This window comes from Acipenser ruthenus, chromosome 16, assembly GCF_902713425.1.
Source record: "Acipenser ruthenus chromosome 16, fAciRut3.2 maternal haplotype, whole genome shotgun sequence".
In the NCBI taxonomy this organism is placed as follows: domain Eukaryota; kingdom Metazoa; phylum Chordata; class Actinopteri; order Acipenseriformes; family Acipenseridae; genus Acipenser; species Acipenser ruthenus.
Genome location: NC_081204.1, coordinates 15,905,752 through 15,924,372, shown reverse-complemented (window position 1 = coordinate 15,924,372; position 18,621 = coordinate 15,905,752). Strand labels below are relative to the sequence as shown.

The window sequence follows — 18,621 nt, the reverse complement described above, 5'->3', positions numbered from 1 at the left end:
AAAACTACATGAACATAATTTAGATCTTTTATTTAACAACTATTTATTTAACAACGTTTATTTATGAAACTACAAAACGATATCAGAAGCAATGATAGTAGTACAGTATTTCATGTTAGATTTCGAAATGTCACTTTTTTCAATTTACTGTTTTTCATTAAGTATATGGAAAACTACAAAGCAGTATGTATTCAATATGTGAACGTAAAATTATTCAGCAGGTTTCATTTGACTTTATAAAGCCAAATTAATTCATTCTACAGGGTGATGTAAAACTGTTGGCCATAGCTGTGAACCTGGTGTGCTTTAAATGTTTCACTGCTAATTTAATTTATTTGGTATTGTTAACAGAACGTACTGCAGTTTTTGTCTGATTGTAATCACAAGAATAAGTTGTGCTGGACAACCAGGCTTATTTTGGCAAGCGGTGCCTGATGTAATCAAAGGGCAGTTGTACACTGTGCCAGCAAGCAAAGGAAAACAAGTGGAACTTACTGGTGACAGACTTGAGGGTGAAAAAGGGTTACAGTCTGACTGCTCAGGTAACAAGTGCAATGAGTTTAGTGATCTCAACCTAGACCCCTAGTGGATATTAGTGCAATCCACAGTACGAAACAAAGGGTTTAAGAACCTGATCTGGTGTGAGACACCTGTGAAGTGAAAGCAGCAAGGCTGTGTCAGTGCAGCCTGCGTCTACTGCACAAGAAGGCAGGAGCAGTAACTACTCCATCTCTCCTGCACACGGACGCTGTGTCAGTGCAGCCTGCTTCTACTGCACAAGAAGGCAGGAGCAGTAACTACTCCATCTCTCCGGCACACGGACGCTGTGTCAGTGCAGCCTGCTTCTACTGCACAAGAAGGCAGGAGCAGTAACTACTCCATCTCTCCTGCACACAGAGGCTGTGTCAGTGCAGCCTGCTTCTACTGCACAAGAAGGCAGGAGCAGTAACTACTCCATCTCTCTGGCACACGGACGCTGTGTCAGTGCAGCCTGCTTCTACTGCACAAGAAGGCAGGAGCAGTAACTACTCCATCTCTCCTGCACACAGAGGCTGTGTCAGTGCAGCCTGCTTCTACTGCACAAGAAGGCAGGAGCAGTAACTACTCCATCTCTCCTGCACACAGAGGCTGTGTCAGTGTAGCCTGCTTCTACTGCACAAGAAGGCAGGAGCAGTAACTACTCCATCTCTCCGGCACACGGACGCTGTGTCAGTGCAGCCTGCTTCTACTGCACAAGAAGGCAGGAGCAGTAACTACTCCATCTCTCCGGCACACGGACGCTGTGTCAGTGCAGCCTGCTTCTACTGCACAAGAAGGCAGGAGCAGTAACTACTCCATCTCTCCGGCACACGGACGCTGTGTCAGTGCAGCCTGCTTCTACTGCACAAGAAGGCAGGAGCAGTAACTACTCCATCTCTCCTGCACACAGAGGCTGTGTCAGTGCAGCCTGCTTCTACTGCACAAGAAGGCAGGACCAGTAACTACTCCATCTCTCTGGCACACGGACGCTGTGTCAGTGCAGCCTGCTTCTACTGCACAAGAAGGCAGGAGCAGTAACTACTCCATCTCTCCGGCACACAGAGGCTGTTTCAGTGCAGCCTGCTTCTACTGCACAAGAAGGCAGGAGCAGTAACTACTCCATCTCTCCGGCACACGGACGCTGTGTCAGTGCAGCCTGCTTCTACTGCACAAGAAGGCAGGAGCAGTAACTACTCCATCTCTCTGGCACACGGACGCTGTGTCAGTGCAGCCTGCTTCTACTGCACAAGAAGGCAGGAGCAGTAACTACTCCATCTCTCCGGCACACAGAGGCTGTGTCAGTGCAGCCTGCTTCTACTGCACAAGAAGGCAGGAGCAGTAACTACTCCATCTCTCCGGCACACGGACGCTGTGTCAGTGCAGCCTGCTTCTACTGCACAAGAAGGCAGGAGCAGTAACTACTCCATCTCTCCTGCACACAGAGGCTGTGTCAGTGCAGCCTGCTTCTACTGCACAAGAAGGCAGGAGCAGTAACTACTCCATCTCTCTGGCACACGGACGCTGTGTCAGTGCAGCCTGCTTCTACTGCACAAGAAGGCAGGAGCAGTAACTACTCCATCTCTCCGGCACACAGAGGCTGTGTCAGTGCAGCCTGCTTCTACTGCACAAGAAGGCAGGAGCAGTAACTACTCCATCTCTCCGGCACACAGAGGCACTGGAACAACAGCTGGTGTCACAGCAGGGTTGGAGTTGATAAAAGATAAACCAGGCCCAACTCCTATTACTATCAACCGCTGCTTTTTATAAAAAATAAATTATTATTGGATTTGTGTTTTTAAGTTTAGATTTAAATCTGAAATATGGAATTTAGTTTGTTGAATTAGCTGGAAAACCAAAGTGTAATTTGTAATTCATGTCACAGTAAAATAAAACCTTGTGGTGCCCCATGAAATGACCTGTTAAGAAAGAAGAAAAACACTGTTCTGCACAGCTCTTTATTTCTGATGCTGTTTATGCAGTGGCTTCCTTTGCACGGCATCTTTCTGATACAGTCAAACAAGTTCAAGGCAAAGCAACTGCTTAGTGAGTTAACACATCTGTTAACACAACAGTGAAGACACAACTACATTTAAAACAAGAAGGAATCAGACATCGCGCAAACTTACATTCGTTAATGGTAAGGTGCAGGTGGCCCTCCAGAACAGAGCTTTGTGAATGCAGACCTTCCCCTGGGGTCTGTTCTTGACCTGGCCATTAAAGAATAAAGAGTCTGGATTCCTTTCACTCTTATTGCTGCCAGCAGCAGCACTAAAGTACTAAAACAGCAGCGCTGTCAGACACCAGGTGAGCTCCCCCCAGTCTCCCTCTGATTTACAGTAACCTCAGGCAAGACTCACTTTGACAGGCGTGTTTGAGCACAGCGTGCTGGTCCAGCTTGTATTTCTATACCTACTTTTAGTCTCTTTGAGTGTGTAGGTTAGACATGTTGACGGGTGTCAGGAACTCCACACATGTAGATCTCAGTGTTGTTACTTTCTCTTGACTCGGGCGACTCATTCTGCAAGTCCTTCAATAAGCATTTCTTAAGGGTCGTGCCAGGAGCACTGTGTTATAACAGGACTGAGGCCCTGAAAGGCTCCACGGGACTGTCTTATTTAGTTCACTCTAGTTTGCGAGTGTAGCAGTTAGATTAAGATGGATATTCTTGTATCAAGTTTCATCACAATTGGCGAGCGTTTCTCTGGAACCTGAAGTTGAAAAGAATATTTAGCAGAATAAGTATCAGCAAGTACAATGGACGGTATCTCAATAAATGTCAATCTGCTTTATTTACACTTTCAGATTATTATTAACTTATTCATTTAAAAAGAACTGCTTTGTTTAATATGTTGAGAACAGTCCTCTGTCCACCACAGTTTCATCCCTTGGTAGTACGCTATGTTTCGTTTTTTGCAGTTCAGTCAGTGTGTCCAGCTGTTGAAACTGAACGTGTGTAACTGGGATTAGTGGAAGGTGATTATTACTATTTGCTGGCCTGCTGTTTATTTTTCCACATTTGGTAGATCTGTGAGTGCCGACAATGTTAAGCAGCCTGAAACTGTGCTGACTTTGAGTTGTGACTGGGGATGCTGTAACAGTTCAAGCTCAGCGTGGGGTAGGACATTTCTTCACCCAGTGCAGACAGGGCTGTCATTAAACTTCATTATAAACATTGTGCTTTCTACAAGGCTTGTTCCTGTGTCCACCCACACACACAAACTCACTGGAAAATCTCATCACCTTCTCTGCTTGAACTTTGATGATTCGCAGGACTTCTACCTTTCTGCTTAAACTGCTGATAAAACCTGTGCAATGAGATTGAACAGTCGCTCCCAAAGCCTACATTGTTTTTGGTTGTAGAAACGTTACTTGAACCAGAAGTGACACAAAGGCAACTAGGGTTTAAGGTTGAGTGTTGACTTGCCCTTGTCTCCAGGAAGTGCCACACAGAAGTCTTCTGGTTTCCAGGAAGTGTGACTCACAAAGTTTCCTGGCTTCCTGTTCTCACAGGCACACACCCAATAAGAAGCAGGGTCCGGTTCTGTGTACAACCCTGCATTTCACCGTCATTGTTTCAGCAGCAGAATCAGTCCAGAGGTTTTAATGATTTATTCTTAATAAAAGTGTTACCCCCAAAGGCCTTGGCCCGACTGCAATGAGTTTTCTGGTCACAAGCTCTTAGTTGCACCAGGTTGCAGATATTGTGGTAGGGAAGGAAAGCAGCTGTTGGTTCACCTCAGGGCACCGCAGTGTTCCTGCTGGTCAGGCAGCATGTGAAGCCAGGTGGAGACTGTCCGTCCTGGGCTCAGTTGCTTGGCAACACCCTCTGTTTAGGTTAATCGGGTGAAAAAGGAGATTAGTTCAACAGCAGGAATGGAGGACGCCCGCTGGTCTCAGTCGTCGTGCAGTTTATATGGTTCTTACACAGGGAGTTGTCATTCAAACTGGGAAAGTAGAGTAAATACCTAATTGAGGACTGTGGCAATGTGCTCCGCCCCTGTGTGCATTTCTGTGTTGTATGTTGCGTGCGTGTGTTAATGTTGGTGTATAGAGATTGGTACACGGAATATAAACGGGTCTGTGTTTCACGTGTGATTTAAATTAGATTTGTATTTAGGCACGAGGATGGCACAAATCACTTCACGTGCATTTAAAGTATGTAATATGTGAGCACGGGGTTGCACGTAATTCATTCACGTGCTGGGATTCAAGTGAATAATTAATTAGTAATTGAATCCCAGCACAACAGTGTATATATAGACACATTTTTCATTCACTCGGGGTTGTGTGTTCAGGGCGAAAGAACGGGAGAGAGTGAGGAGAAAGAGAACGAGAACGAGAAAGAAAAAGTGAAAGTGAGCAATTGCTACATGGTGCTGGAGGACCAGCACAGTACGTGTTTGTTTAGTGTTCGTCCCTGTTTGTTAGTGTGTGTTCGTTTTTGTTTGTCTCTATTTTGGCGTGAAGTGCCGTGTCCTGTGTTTTGTTCGTACAACCTTTTTATTTTCTGTTCTGTTTATTAAATGCTGAGCGAAACCATTCGCTCAGCTCCACCAAACCACACCTCTCTGTTGTTTTATTTCCTGGCTCTGGTCTGATGCCACCCACTCCGGCTGCCTTTGTCACAAGGACTAAATACAAAAAATAGAATTCTGCAAATGCAATCGATACTTGCGAAGGCTGATATCACATGGAATGTTTTGATGTTGTCTGTCTCGGCACTCTAGAACCCAACAAAGACAAACGCAGACATTGTGGTTATTAAAAGAGCTACATTGTTGTGAAATAGTTTTTCAAACTGATATCATCGGCATGGCCGTAGCGAGAGTGATAATATGCCAGAGGTCTAAACACCGACATGCACATAGGGTCAACCTCACATATAGCATATAGCAAGGCTCGCACAGCGTAGCTCTCGCAGGGAGCTCACACAGGGTAGTGCTGCAGAACGAAGGCTCGCACAGCGTAGCTCTCGCAGGGAGCTCACACAGGGTAGTGCTGCAGAACGAAGGCTCGCACAGCGTAGCTCTCGCAGGGAGCTCACACAGGGTAGTGCTGCAGAACGAAGGCTCGCACAGCGTAGCTCTCGCAGGGAGCTCGCACAGGGTAGTGCTGCAGAACGAAGGCTCGCACAGCGTAGCTCTCGCAGGGAGCTCGCACAGGGTAGTGCTGCAGAACGAAGGCTCTCACAGCGTAGCTCTCGCAGGGAGCTCACACAGGGTAGTGCTGCAGAACGAAGGCTCTCACAGCGTAGCTCTCGCAGGGAGCTCACACAGGGTAGTGCTGCAGAACGAAGGCTCGCACAGCGTAGCTCTCGCAGGGAGCTCACACAGGGTAGTGCTGCAGAACGAAGGCTCGCACAGCGTAGCTCTCGCAGGGAGCTCACACAGGGTAGTGCTGCAGAACGAAGGCTCGCACAGCGTAGCTCTCGCAGGGAGCTCACACAGGGTAGTGCTGCAGAACGAAGGCTCGCACAGCGTAGCTCTCGCAGGGAGCTCACACAGGGTAGTGCTGCAGAACGAAGGCTCGCACAGCGTAGCTCTCGCAGGGAGCTCGCACAGGGTAGTGCTGCAGAACGAAGGCTCGCACAGCGTAGCTCTCGCAGGGAGCTCGCACAGGGTAGTGCTGCAGAACGAAGGCTCTCACAGCGTAGCTCTCGCAGGGAGCTCGCACAGGGTAGTGCTGCAGAACGAAGGCTCGTACACGTGACCATAAACAGGGTGTGGGAGGGGGAGAACACTGAACATAGTGATTACCCTGTGAGGATTAATTAGTGATCCATGACCAATACCCCACGAACCTTAGGTTTAGAGTTAGTTTATTGTTATGAAATAAACTTAGTTTTAGTACCTAAATTCATCATGTGATCAGGCTGTAGCATACAATGATGACGTTTATTACTACTCTGTGAGAGCTACGCTGTGTGAATCTGCGTTCTGCAGCAATACCCCTCTCCCCTGAACCCAGCTCCCGGTAATAGCAGATTTTGTTGATGTGTGCATGTTAACCGCTTCAGTCACTTCCCAGAATATCAGTGGCATGCGGTGAGTTTTTAACAAGGCATGCATCGACTTTTAGATGACATGAGAGAAAAAAAAAAGTTCTTATAATGTAGGCTAATAATAGCGATTCAATAAACCAAATACCACAGATCCATTCATAACAGGAGGCACTTTTTTACACAGAGAATTGTGAGGGTCTGGAACCAACTCCCCAGTAATGTTGTTGAAGCTGACACCCTGGGATCCTTCAAGAAGCTGCTTGATGAGATTCTGGGATCAATCAGAACTTAACATTCTTAAGTTCTTATAACTGGACACTGTTTTGCTGATATACCGTTTCAACTCTTCCTGCTTTTCTACTTACTACTTGCAATTTTGGTTTTGGACTTCAGTTTTTTAATATTTCCTCAATTAGGTATTGCAAAGTCTTTTGCACTAAACGGATTAGTCGACAGACTTTTCCATTTTGATTTTGACGACAAGAGTTCCCACGCCACTCAGTGTTCAGTCAAGGAGGATTCAATTCTACAGTTGCGTGTCTTGTCTATGTTTTCCAGCGCATGGCCACCAGGAAGTGAGGTGCACACTGTGTCGCGTTGCCTAGGCAACCCGATGCAACTTGGAGCGTTGCAGGCCTTAACTAACAAAACAAGAAGACTGCCGAGGTAAATAGATGACTTGCATACAGGGCTATTATATACTTAAAATGTTGTAGAATAAACATATTTTTCTATCATATTCTTAAAAATGTTAACATTTAAGCAAACTTTTTAACCGCGGTCTGGACCTCGGTGAACTGTTAGCTAGCTACGACAATGATCATGGGGTTTGATTATGAAAGCTTTTTACTCCAAATCGTCGTGTTTTTCTGAAAGGAAAAATGCAAACCCAAACTCAGGATGTAGTTTGGGTGCTGTAAATAGTTTCTATTTGTTTTTCCAGTGTAATTGAATGGCACGTTGGGGCACACTCCCACGTCCTGCAGGTCCGATAGGTTGCGCTGCACTGACTGAGCTCCAGGGGGTTCTGTTCTCTAAACTACAGGCTGATAGCTTAGCCCTGCCACTCTGCCAGCCGGGTCATACTTCTGAAGTGGAAACAAGGTCTTGATTTTACTCATACTGGAGCAAATCAAACCAAAACCACAGCAACAACAACAGCATTGCACTTGTACAAGAGCAGAGTGAGGACATGCACAGCTTAGCAGCCCGTCCTTTAGCAACTCCCCTCTCTAGCAGAAATGTGCTTCAACGCCGCGACTCTTCTATTACTCCAGTATGGGTTTGATCTCTTCTGTCCTTCTCATTCGATCTGTTCTTTTTACAATAGTGCGGACATCTGAAATGCTACAGTTTAAACATTACTAGAAATGAAACATGCTTGATAAATCTGGCCCTCTGAATTTCCCTGTAGTTTAAAAGGTTTGAAAGTAGTAACAGCATATGAGGTATTTCAGAGTCAGCAGTCTAGGTCAGGTTTGAAAAAGCACAGTTTTTATTTTTCGAAACCTGTGCCGGTAGAAGCTTGTTCTGCGGGTACCGGCGGCTGCATCAACAGAAGAATCTTGCTCAATCAGACGCTGCAGACCGCAGAGCCCTGCGTGTGTGTGCACAGGGGTGCAGTCCCTGCACACTCACCCCGTAGCACTGTGACACGAGCTTCCCCTCTTCACATCCTGTTGTTTAATGGGGCTGAAGAGTGAAGAGTACAGGCAGAGAAGGAAGCCTACACAAGCACGCAGCAGCAGAAGCAGAGCCTAGCAGAGGGGTTACCTTGTGGGCTGAGGTGCCTGAGAACACAGACCTGGGCTGGTGGAAATCTGGGACTCCTCATGGTGTGGTGCTGCCTCTTCGTACATCCTCGGGTGAGTCGGGCACTTTACTGATGCTGCAGAAATCTAAGCAGAGAGTGCAAACCACGGTCTCAGTGTCTCACTATTAGAGGAAGGGTATGGGCAGCCTGTTCGTGAGACCTGGACCTAGCAGCAATTCAGAAAGGGTTATGCCAGGTGCCCCTTACTCTAAAATGCTCATCCACAACTATCAAACACTCAGTAGTGCTACATTTAGAAATACTAACGAAACTGACAAACATTGCATACTAGAAATCTTTCACGTTTTCATCTTGCTGGGTAATTGTAGTCAGAGATTATTAAACAGGTTTAGAATGGTTTGGGATTTTTGGATATTTGTTCAGTTTGAGGACAGTAAGTGTAGCCTGTTGAAATTTGTAAAGCTTTTAATTTAAAATCCAGTTTTTATAAATGATCATTGTATTATAATGATGTGATTTGTCGTGTGTTTGCTTTGTGAGTTTTAAAATGCAAGTCTAATGAAGGCTACCGATTCTGAACCTGTTTTATTTTTGACAGTATCAGTGTTTAAATGTAAACGTGCTTCAACAAAGATTGTGTTTGTTCAATGTAAACTGCAATTCTTGCAGTGCACTACAGGGGGCGGAGCACTGGTTTACTGTGGTCCCCAGATTTACTTTTGCTCAAGTTTGAATGACTTTTTTAAATAATAAAACTTTTTCATGCAAGTCTATCAAAAAAACAAACAAAAAAAACCCGTTTCATCTGTCAAGAGAAAAATAATTGAACTGTAATTGATTGTAGTGTAACTGTCCTTATAGCGGCTTTTAAACAAAATAATAACGAATAAGAACAGCGTGCAATTATGTGATACTAAGTAATCAATAACAGGACAGGGCGTGCAGGAGTTACTGTATGCAGTTACTGTGCACCCTCGGTGTGTTGTGAGGCACGAGGTGAAACCGAGTGATCCCAATTGAGGGTATGTAAAAGTCTCTGCACGGTCATGTGATCACTAACAGCCAGCATTTAATAACACTGCATCTATCGTCCGTGACATTTAATAATACTGTATCTATCGTCCGTGACATTTAATAACACTGTATCTATCGTCCGTGACATTTAATAACACTGCATCTATCGTCCGTGACATTTAATAACACTGCATCTATCGTCCATGACATTTAATAACACTGCATCTATCATCCAAAACTCTTTTCTTTATCATAGCTGTTGTTTTGTTTATTTTGTGATTTTGACTTTTTAAAATCCGCTATTAGAGGCCCCAGTGTAATCACAGTGCCGTTACCTGCTAGTATTATACAGTTACAATGGGGTTATTCCTGTCAGATTACAATGTAATCTGAGTGCTGTTTCCTGCTAGTATTATCCGGTTACAATGGGGTTATTCCTGTCAGATTACAATGTAATCCCAGTGCTGTTTCCTGCTAGTATTATACAGTTACGATGGGGTTATTCCTGTCAGAAGATTTGCCTTTGACTTTGTACCGGACTGTTTTATGCGTCGGCAGCATTTCTACGAGATTAGTTGTATTTTAATCTTGAACAAGCTTTCATACAAACAGACAAGAAGACGTATATAACCAGCAGATGTGCTGCAGGCTCCCTCACTCACACTAACGATGCAAACAGAAATTCCTAAAGGGATTTATACAGAAACAACATGCTTTACAAATAGGGGTTTGTTTGAAAGCTGTAAGCAATGTCAGGTCTACGTGCCGTCACTCGTGATCTCTGGATTAATACAGGTGCTGTTTTCCACTTGGTATCATTACTACATACAATACAAAATACAGTAGAACATACGCACTGCTCTGAATAACTAGAGTTCAGGTTCATTTGAACAAAACTTAGTGAGCCCTGAGCTCCCTCTTGATAGGAGTAAATAAGGTTTCAACAGTATTTTCGCTGGTTTGCTAATTTCACACTTTTAAGAGGACTTGCACTGGGATTGTTTTTCTGCAGCTCCTGTTTTAAATTTCACTCGCAGGCACAACTATTTATCAAGTCAGAAACTCGCATCTCTTTTGTATATTTGGCCCAATGATTTTAAAAATTACCACTGTTAAGATCATTATATAGACCCCTTAATCGAACATTAACCGGTAAGAAAAGACATGTAGAGTGTGATGTAAGCCTTAATCGTGTCGGCTAAGCGTTGGTTTTTCGCGTCTCCGCATGGACACTGTTGGCAGCAGATGAAAAGGACACTTCACTGGCTGATTGCTGGGGTTGTGGAGCAGTATCTGATGTGTACTGATAGAATGCTGGAATGCTTGAGGGAAAACCCTCCCTATTACAATAATTACTGCGATGAAAGAATGCAAAGGCTATTACAAAACTTCAAATCACTTTGGAACGCTAAAGAATTCAAGATGAATTGAGTTTGGGGTTCTAGATGGTTTTTAGGTGGGGGGTGTCATATATCATTTTGTAGTAGTGGAGGTACACGTCACACCAGCATTAATCTGCAGGTAAACCACACTGTAAAGACCAGTGAACAGACCAGCACAATGGAAGGGGGTGGCATCTCTACCAAAGGTGCATAGAAGTCCTTGTAGCAAATGAAAACCATTGATTGTGATTGTTTAAAAGTTTATTTAACTGGTTAACACTTTATTGATCAGTCTTGATGTTGTTTCTTTAATTCAATCTATTCTAATTGAAGTTTTCAGAGTTGTTTTCTAAAGGCTGCAGATGAATACAGAATACATAGCTGTCAACTGCAGCAAGTAGGGGCTGCAAAGAAGTCTTAATTGTGAGATGGCCTCAAAGCCTGGTTCCACTGTATCAAGAGATCTGTTTATTCAGTGGGGATGAGACTTGGTAAGGGCATTCCTTTCTTTAGCATATATTGCTGAGAATATCAGTATGTGTTACTGTGAGGAGTGTGAGTAATAATGGAATGTCCAGACAGTAATTTACGTGCAACAAAATAAAATTTGTTTTATTAATATTATTTGTTACACGATAAAATAAAACGAAACGAAAAAAGAATGGCGTGAGGGAGGGGGTGCTGGAATAATGATAAAAAGAAGGGTTCGGAAACTCCTTAGTCCTCTTCACGATATCCCCGGACGCAGTAGCAAGTTCCCTTTAGTATGCAAAGCCCCACCCCTGCAGTCAGTGGAACACCAAACTCTCATAGGTGACGCCCCTCATAAAGATGACTTTCGTCATGGTCACGTGACCTTGGTAAGGGAAGTCCCGAGTTGGTTTGCTGCCTTCTACTGTCGGGAGGCTGAATTACAGACCGAGATCCCTTTGACTCATCACAGTTACAGACATCAAATCAGTGGAGAGGTACCAGGTGTGTGGCCCAGACAGCAGAGCTAACTCAACCTGACCTGCGGACTGCTGCATGGCTAAACAAGTTTGGAAATGTCAGCTGATAATTCAGGGCAGCAGTTGGTACTTGTTAAGATGCATGATGACAGGGATGAAAGTGAACTCTTGCACAGTGTGGAGAGAGAGAGGTGTTCTCAAGGGCATGTGTAGAGCAGGCCCCCAGCCAGGGCCTCTCACTGTCACTGCAGATCCACCACAGTCAGGGGTCTGAGCACTAACTGCGAGGCACTTCAGTGGGCTGGCTTTCTTTTTTGCTTTTTGTTTGTTTCTTCCCTTTTTTCTAGTCTTTTTTCTTTATTTCTGTATTTCCTTGTTTCTATGTATGTTTCTTTCTCAAAATAAGTTACGAGAAGTTTACATATTCTTTGTTCACATTCAGAAGGTGATGCCATTGGTAAGCACACAAAAGATTAGCAATGCCTTCTGTAAAACACACACTTCAGATATGAAGCCCCACTTCTGAGTGTGGAGTATTAATACAAGCCTCCCTGCGTTTCAAATAAAGTAGCTACAGAGCTCAAAGATTTCTCACTGAGAACAGGAACATCTGTGGTGTGAACGACAGCACCTGCTGCAGTTTAACTAGTTAACTGCCAAACCACAGCCTGCCTGTGTGGAACAGTGAATGAAAAACAACTGCAGATTCTGCTAGATCATTTACAAGACTTACAGATTGTTGACATTAAGTTTAAAATGAGAGCATTCATTTTGAAAGTGTTTCAAGTTTCACTACTATTAGAATACCCTCGAGTGGGCTTCTTGCTTGCTTAGTGTCTTGCTATCCATGAATAGGTAGTAGTCCTCTTCAAATCCACACAGAAGAATTTGAACAAGCAGTTTTTAATAAGTGAAGTGGTGTACCAAGTACCATCCGCTTACATATTATTCTTCATTGTCAGTGCCAGGACTGGTGCACATGTCAGTGAAGAGGGGGCCAGTATCTATACTAAGATAGCTAGCAAGCAGGGGGGTCTGTGTTCAGGTATAGTAAGATTGTTATTAAGCAGGGGGGTCTGTGTGTTCAGGTATAGTAAGATTGTTAGTAAGCAGGGGGTCTGTGTGTTCAGGTATAGTAAGATTGTCAGTAAGCAGGGGGGTCTGTGTGTTCAGGTATAGTAAGATTGCTAGGAGAATCGCACTGTTCCAGATCAAATCGCGTTTCAAAGCAGATGTGAAGCTTGATTTAAGAAAGTCATTCAGGAATTGAGCTGTTTCATTTGTGTTTAAACATACTTTCTTTTCCATACATTGTACTTGTTATATGAGCATCATACTCCATTAAGGTTAAAGGAGAGCTGCTGTGGTCACTAACGAACAACCGTGTCAGGGGCTTGTCTGGTTATTCTGTCATCCTCATCAATGGAACCATTATTTCTACTGACAGGGTACTGTAGTGTGGCGCTGTGCCTGTCACCTGCTTACCTGCATGCAGGAGGGGTTGGAAAAAGATTCTGAATCTGTCTTACTGGACAATACAGAGGGATACTGTCCAGTAGACCTTTACAAATAATACAGAGTACAGTAACGCATTGTAAGAAACCTCATTGAAAACCAGGAGTGAAGACAGTCATACAGTAACAAAGCTGCAGAGAGATCACGCTGTCTTCTTTCACAATGAGTAGGACCTTCCATTGACAAGCGAGGCACTGCAGTACAGAACTGTTTGAAACCTTGGGCAATTTGAAGTAGACCTGTTCTGTGTAGTGCAAAGTTTCCACCAGTTGTAACTGTTTCATAACTAGAAATAAGCAACTCTGAATAATAATTTAGTTATTTCTGCATGCAGCTAGTGGCAGTTTTTGTTTTCACTCATTTTGTATTTTTAGATCTTTTCCTATTCATGTACAAATGGTAAAAACTTTGCATTGCAGCAGCAGTTGGACCCATTTTGCCTTCCGATTGCAATACTGCATATTAGAAACATAGTGCAATGTGGTGCATATTGCCATGGCTTAAAACCCACACTGCACCCAGTCCTTGCTTTCAGAGCTACCAACAATGAGCAGGAGCCTGGAGTTCTTGCATACACTGTTCAACCCCTACAGCTGCTTGAACACTCCTATTAGTAACCCTACACTCACAGATGAGATGTATTCATGCTGTGATGAGACCTGCGATCAGTTATTTCAGTGCAGGTTTACCAGGGGTCGGATTGTTCAAACTGTCACTGCTTTCTTTGTGTTTCTGATCACTCATCTTCACTTTCTCTTGTTGTCAGGAAGGGTGTTTAGCATCAGTGCAAGCTGGAATGCTCGGTGTACAGTGTGTCTCTAACTTATCAGCACAAGCTGGAATGCTCAGTGTACAGTGTGTCTCTAACTTATCAGCACAAGCTGGAATGCTCAGTGTACAGTGTGTCTCTAACTCATCAGTACAAGCTGGAATGCTCAGTGTACAGTGTGTCTCTAACTCATCAGTACAAGCTGGAATGCTCAGTGTACAGTGTGTCTCTAACTCATCAGTACAAGCTGGAATGCTCAGTGTACAGTGTGTCTCTAACTCATCAGTACAAGCTGGAATGCTCAGTGTACAGTGTGTCTCTAACTCATCAGTACATGCTGGAATGCTCAGTGTACAGTGTGTCCTATAAGTCATCAGTACAAGCTGGAATGCTCGGTGTACAGTGTGTCTCTAACTCATCAGTACAAGCTGGAATGCTCGGTGTACAGTGTGTTTCAGTCTAACTCATCAGCACAAGCTGGAATGCTCAGTGTACAGTGTGTCTCTAACTCATCAGTACAAGCTGGAATGCTCAGTGTACAGTGTGTCTCTAACTCATCAGTACAAGCTGGAATGCTCAGTGTACAGTGTGTCTCTAACTCATCAGTACAAGCTGGAATGCTCAGTGTACAGTGTGTCTCTAACTCATCAGTACAAGCTGGAATGCTCAGTGTACAGTGTGTCTCTAACTCATCAGTACAAGCTGGAATGCTCAGTGTACAGTGTGTCTCTAACTCATCAGTACAAGCTGGAATGCTCAGTGTACAGTGTGTCTCTAACTCATCAGTACAAGCTGGAATGCTCAGTGTACAGTGTGTCTCTAACTCATCAGTACAAGCTGGAATGCTCAGTGTACAGTGTGTCTCAGTCTAACTCATCAGTAAATATCAGTAAAGTAAACTCCTTCCTTTAGATTTAGAAAGGAAAACAATCAGTCTTCAAGATCTCTTTCACATGTGCACTAATTGTTTTTGTGTACACTATTTTTGTTTGTTTTTTAATTTTCTTTGGTTCTTGATCAGTTTTTTCTTAATAAATAAAATATTGTGATATATTTGGAAACTCCTGCTTCTGTATATCTGTTGCTGCTGGATTAACCACACTTGCTACCTTGACCATATGACAACCACTTGACACACAAAGCAGGACAGGCATATATTTAGAATTTGTTTAGCCCTGTCTTTAGGAAGGTTTCCATAAACCACATTTGGATGAGAACCAAACTCCTGAATTAGCATCCAATTAAATGAAAATGACAAAAGTGTTCTAGCGATAAAAAGGTATTTGTGATATAAATAGCCTAATGGTGTGCGTCTGGAAGCAATCAAGGCAAAGTGCCCTCACTAGTAAGAATGGGACTGGTTTGCCAACAATCAATGTGAATGGTCTGAGGTCAGCTGCTTTCGATTCATCGGCATTTTCAATCAGTGGCTTGTGACGGGGGACTGCCCCGTCTTTATGATCATGGTTGGGACTGGCAGGGAGGGGGTTAAAATTCCTCCCTGCCAGGAAAACATGTGAGAATGTGGCTGGAGCCCTAATTGACTAATTAGCAATTATTGATTAATTGGGCTCAGTGTACCACAGGGGATAAAAGCCAGAGGAGAGGCCCTGGCTGGAGAGAGTGGTAGAGAGAGTTCTGGAAGGAGAAGGTGTGTTTTGTTTGTGCTGTGTTTTTCTGTTCCAGTGAAGGCAACGCCCAGCCTGGAAACCTTTATTTTTGTAAGTTTTGCTTTTTGCTTTGTGTTTATTTTATGTTTAAACCTTTTTGTTTGGCCCTTGTGCTGGTTTATTTTGTATTTTTGTTTATTAAAAACTTTATTTTGAACTTTAAAACTGTCTCTGAGTCTCAAACCTCGGTCAATCCTGTCACATGGCTGTTTTCTTTTAAGATACAAACTTTTGAAATATCAGTAAAGTAAACTCCTTCCTTCTGATTTAAAAGGAAAACAGTCAATCTTCAATATCTCTTTCACATGTGCACAAAATGCTTTTGAGTTTAAAACTGCACTGAGTGAACAAACCCATTGAAAAGCACTGCAAATCCATAGTATCTGCAAAGCAAGGACTGGGAGACGATGTCTATGGATCCAGTTATTGCCAGTTTTATTCCACTCAGAACCCTTGCTTACTAAATATCTAAAGGTAAAACTATTTTATAAATAAAGCAGGTAGACACACGTTTCAGCTGGTGCCTTCCTCAATGTACACAAATAACATGGTTTTCCTTGCAAATAGTTAATGAATAATGCTGTGTGTTCTCCAGTGAGCTGTGTTGTTCTTTGAGTAGAAGTCTTGTTAATAAGGCTGTATGTTCTCCAGTGAGCTGTGTTGTTCTTTGAGTAGAAGTCTTGTTAATAAGGCTGTGTGTTCTCCAGTGAGCTGTGTTGTTCTTTGAGTAGAAGTCTTGTTAATAATGCTGTGTGTTCTCCAGTGAGCTGTGTTGTTCTTTGAGTAGAAGTCTTGTTAATAAGGCTGTATGTTCTCCAGTGAGCTGTGTTGTTCTTTGAGTAGAAGTCTTGTTAATAAGGCTGTGTGTTCTCCAGTGAGCTGTGTTGTTCTTTGAGTAGAAGTCTTGTTAATAAGGCTGTGTGTTCTCCAGTGAGCTGTGTTGTTCTTTGAGTAGAAGTCTTGTTAATAATGCTGTGTGTTCTCCAGTGAGCTGTGTTGTTCTTTGAGTAGAAGTCTTGTTAATAAGGCTGCGTGTTCTCCAGTGAGCTGCCTTGTTCTTTGTAATCTGGTGTCTGATTCTGAACGTCTACTCTCTTGTTTTCTTGCAGAGGAAGCGGAAGCAGAGCAAGAGAGATGAAGACTCCCTTAGCCTCTGCAGCCTGGACACCCAGGTGAGACACAGCGGAGTCCTTCCTGCAGTACACACGTGTGGAGCGCTGCCACAGGCCACACCTGCACAACACACACACCTAACATCACACTCAGGTCACGCATTCTCTCCTATTACAAAAGTCATCTTGCATCAAACCCTCCTTCAGCAGTCATGCGTTCCCTGGCGCTTCAGATCTGTAGGCTGAATATTAAACTGGGGAGAGTAGAAACCAGATAGAACAGCAAGATTCAAGTTCAGTTAGAGTCGAGGGGCCACACATTTGTTCCCAAGGGGCCACTTGCAGCATCACTGGTGTACAGCATTCATTCAACATCACTTTCATGGTTGCATTGAAACAATGTGAACTGGCCGTTATAAAAGTTTCTCACAATAAAAGCACAGCAATGTGTAATAAAGCACAGTTAAAGTATGGTAAAGCATAGGTATGCATTGTGAATCACAGAGAGAATTTAAACAAGGGCTGTCAAGTAACACAATTTAAACAAGGGCTGTCAAGTAACACAGTTTCAATGCAGATTAATCACGCTTTTTACATCTTTCTTAATCTTAATATTTGAGTTCTTTACTTCTTCTAAATTCAGGAACACTGAATGCTACAGTTGAACCAATGATAGAGCTACATGCAGAATGATCTGTTTAGTGTAAAAGTGACTGTAAAAAATTAGCACGACAAACAAAAGGCAGTGCTCAGTTGTTTTGAGACCTGAAAAATAAAGTAGTCGCATTGGTGTTATGTTAAATAAATCTGCAATTAAAACCGAGATTAACTGAGATAAAGCCCTCATTTCTACACCTCTCTGCCATGTCCTGTCAGTGCCTCGCTGGCTGCCCTGGACCCCTCCCTTACCGTTAGGAAACGCATCTCCCATAAGCAGTCTGCCTCTGGCTGCAGCGCACAAATCACGTCACAGTAGCCATTCCCAAGAATTTCATGACTGTTGTAACCTTTCCAGAAAAGCAAGATCCAAATAACATCTTGTCAGCTATTTAGTTGAGAGCTGATAAAGTAGAACACATTCCGGGGATTGCATTTCATGAGACCTGGCAAAGAACAGTAGCTCCTTCTGATGGGTCGTGATTACACAAGTCAATGGGAATCGCTTCCCTTTTGTAGGCAAACCCATAAATGTCACCTCGGAGAATGCAGAGAAACACAGAGTGCAGGGAGGGGGGACTGCCAGAGTACAGGGGGGAAACACAGCGTGCAGGGGGGAAACACAGCATGCAGGGGGGAAACACAGCGTGCAGGGGGGTGCTGCCAGAGTACAGGGGGGAAACACAGCGTGCAGGGGGGAAACACAGCGTGCAGGGGGGTGCTGCCAGAGTACAGGGGGGAAACACAGCGTGCAGGGGGGTGCTGCCAGAGTACAGGGGGGAAACACAGCATGCAGGGGGGAAACACAGAGTACAGAGACGCCCCTCTCCGTGCTGATAACAGAAACTGTATGGCTAGCTGTGCACAGCAGCACCCTTATAACATAAACTGCATGGCTAGCTTTAAAGCCTCCATATAACCTCAATAGTGCTCTCAGAATCAATCTGGTAAACCAGTGTAACTGTTACCCTCTCCCCCTGCAACACTGTGCTTTGTGAATATACTTCCATACAAAATCACCACAGTTTCAACCCGAACGGGTAGTAAGGGGGTCCAAGGTTATAACCTTTCACGTCTTTCTGACACATTTGAAAATGCTGTTTATGCTTTATTACTTGCTCTATATAATACATTATAATTTTATATTCATTGAAAATGTTATTAGCAAGTCTGAAATGCCAGTCCATCATTGATAGGAATGTTAGTATTAATTGTTAAATTGACTTTCAGATGGGAATAGGGGCTGCTGATTGCTATA

General features: G+C 43.7%; 1 protein-coding gene across 2 annotated transcripts in view; it reads left to right on the top strand.

Annotated features, from left to right (window-relative positions):
* LOC117412365 (rho guanine nucleotide exchange factor 3-like) overlaps window positions 1-18,621 on the top strand; it is a 133,378-nt gene that overhangs the window by 41,422 nt on the left and 73,335 nt on the right. Inside the window, exons 1-2 of one of the 2 annotated variants that reach the window (XM_058988912.1) lie at window positions 8,230-8,385; window positions 16,704-16,766. In XM_058988912.1, the coding sequence (XP_058844895.1) occupies window positions 8,353-8,385; window positions 16,704-16,766 (96 nt within the window). In that variant the 5' untranslated portion in view covers window positions 8,230-8,352. Of the gene's footprint in view, window positions 1-8,229; window positions 8,386-16,703; window positions 16,767-18,621 lie in introns of those variants that run through there. The other variant, XM_058988908.1, reaches the window with a different exon arrangement.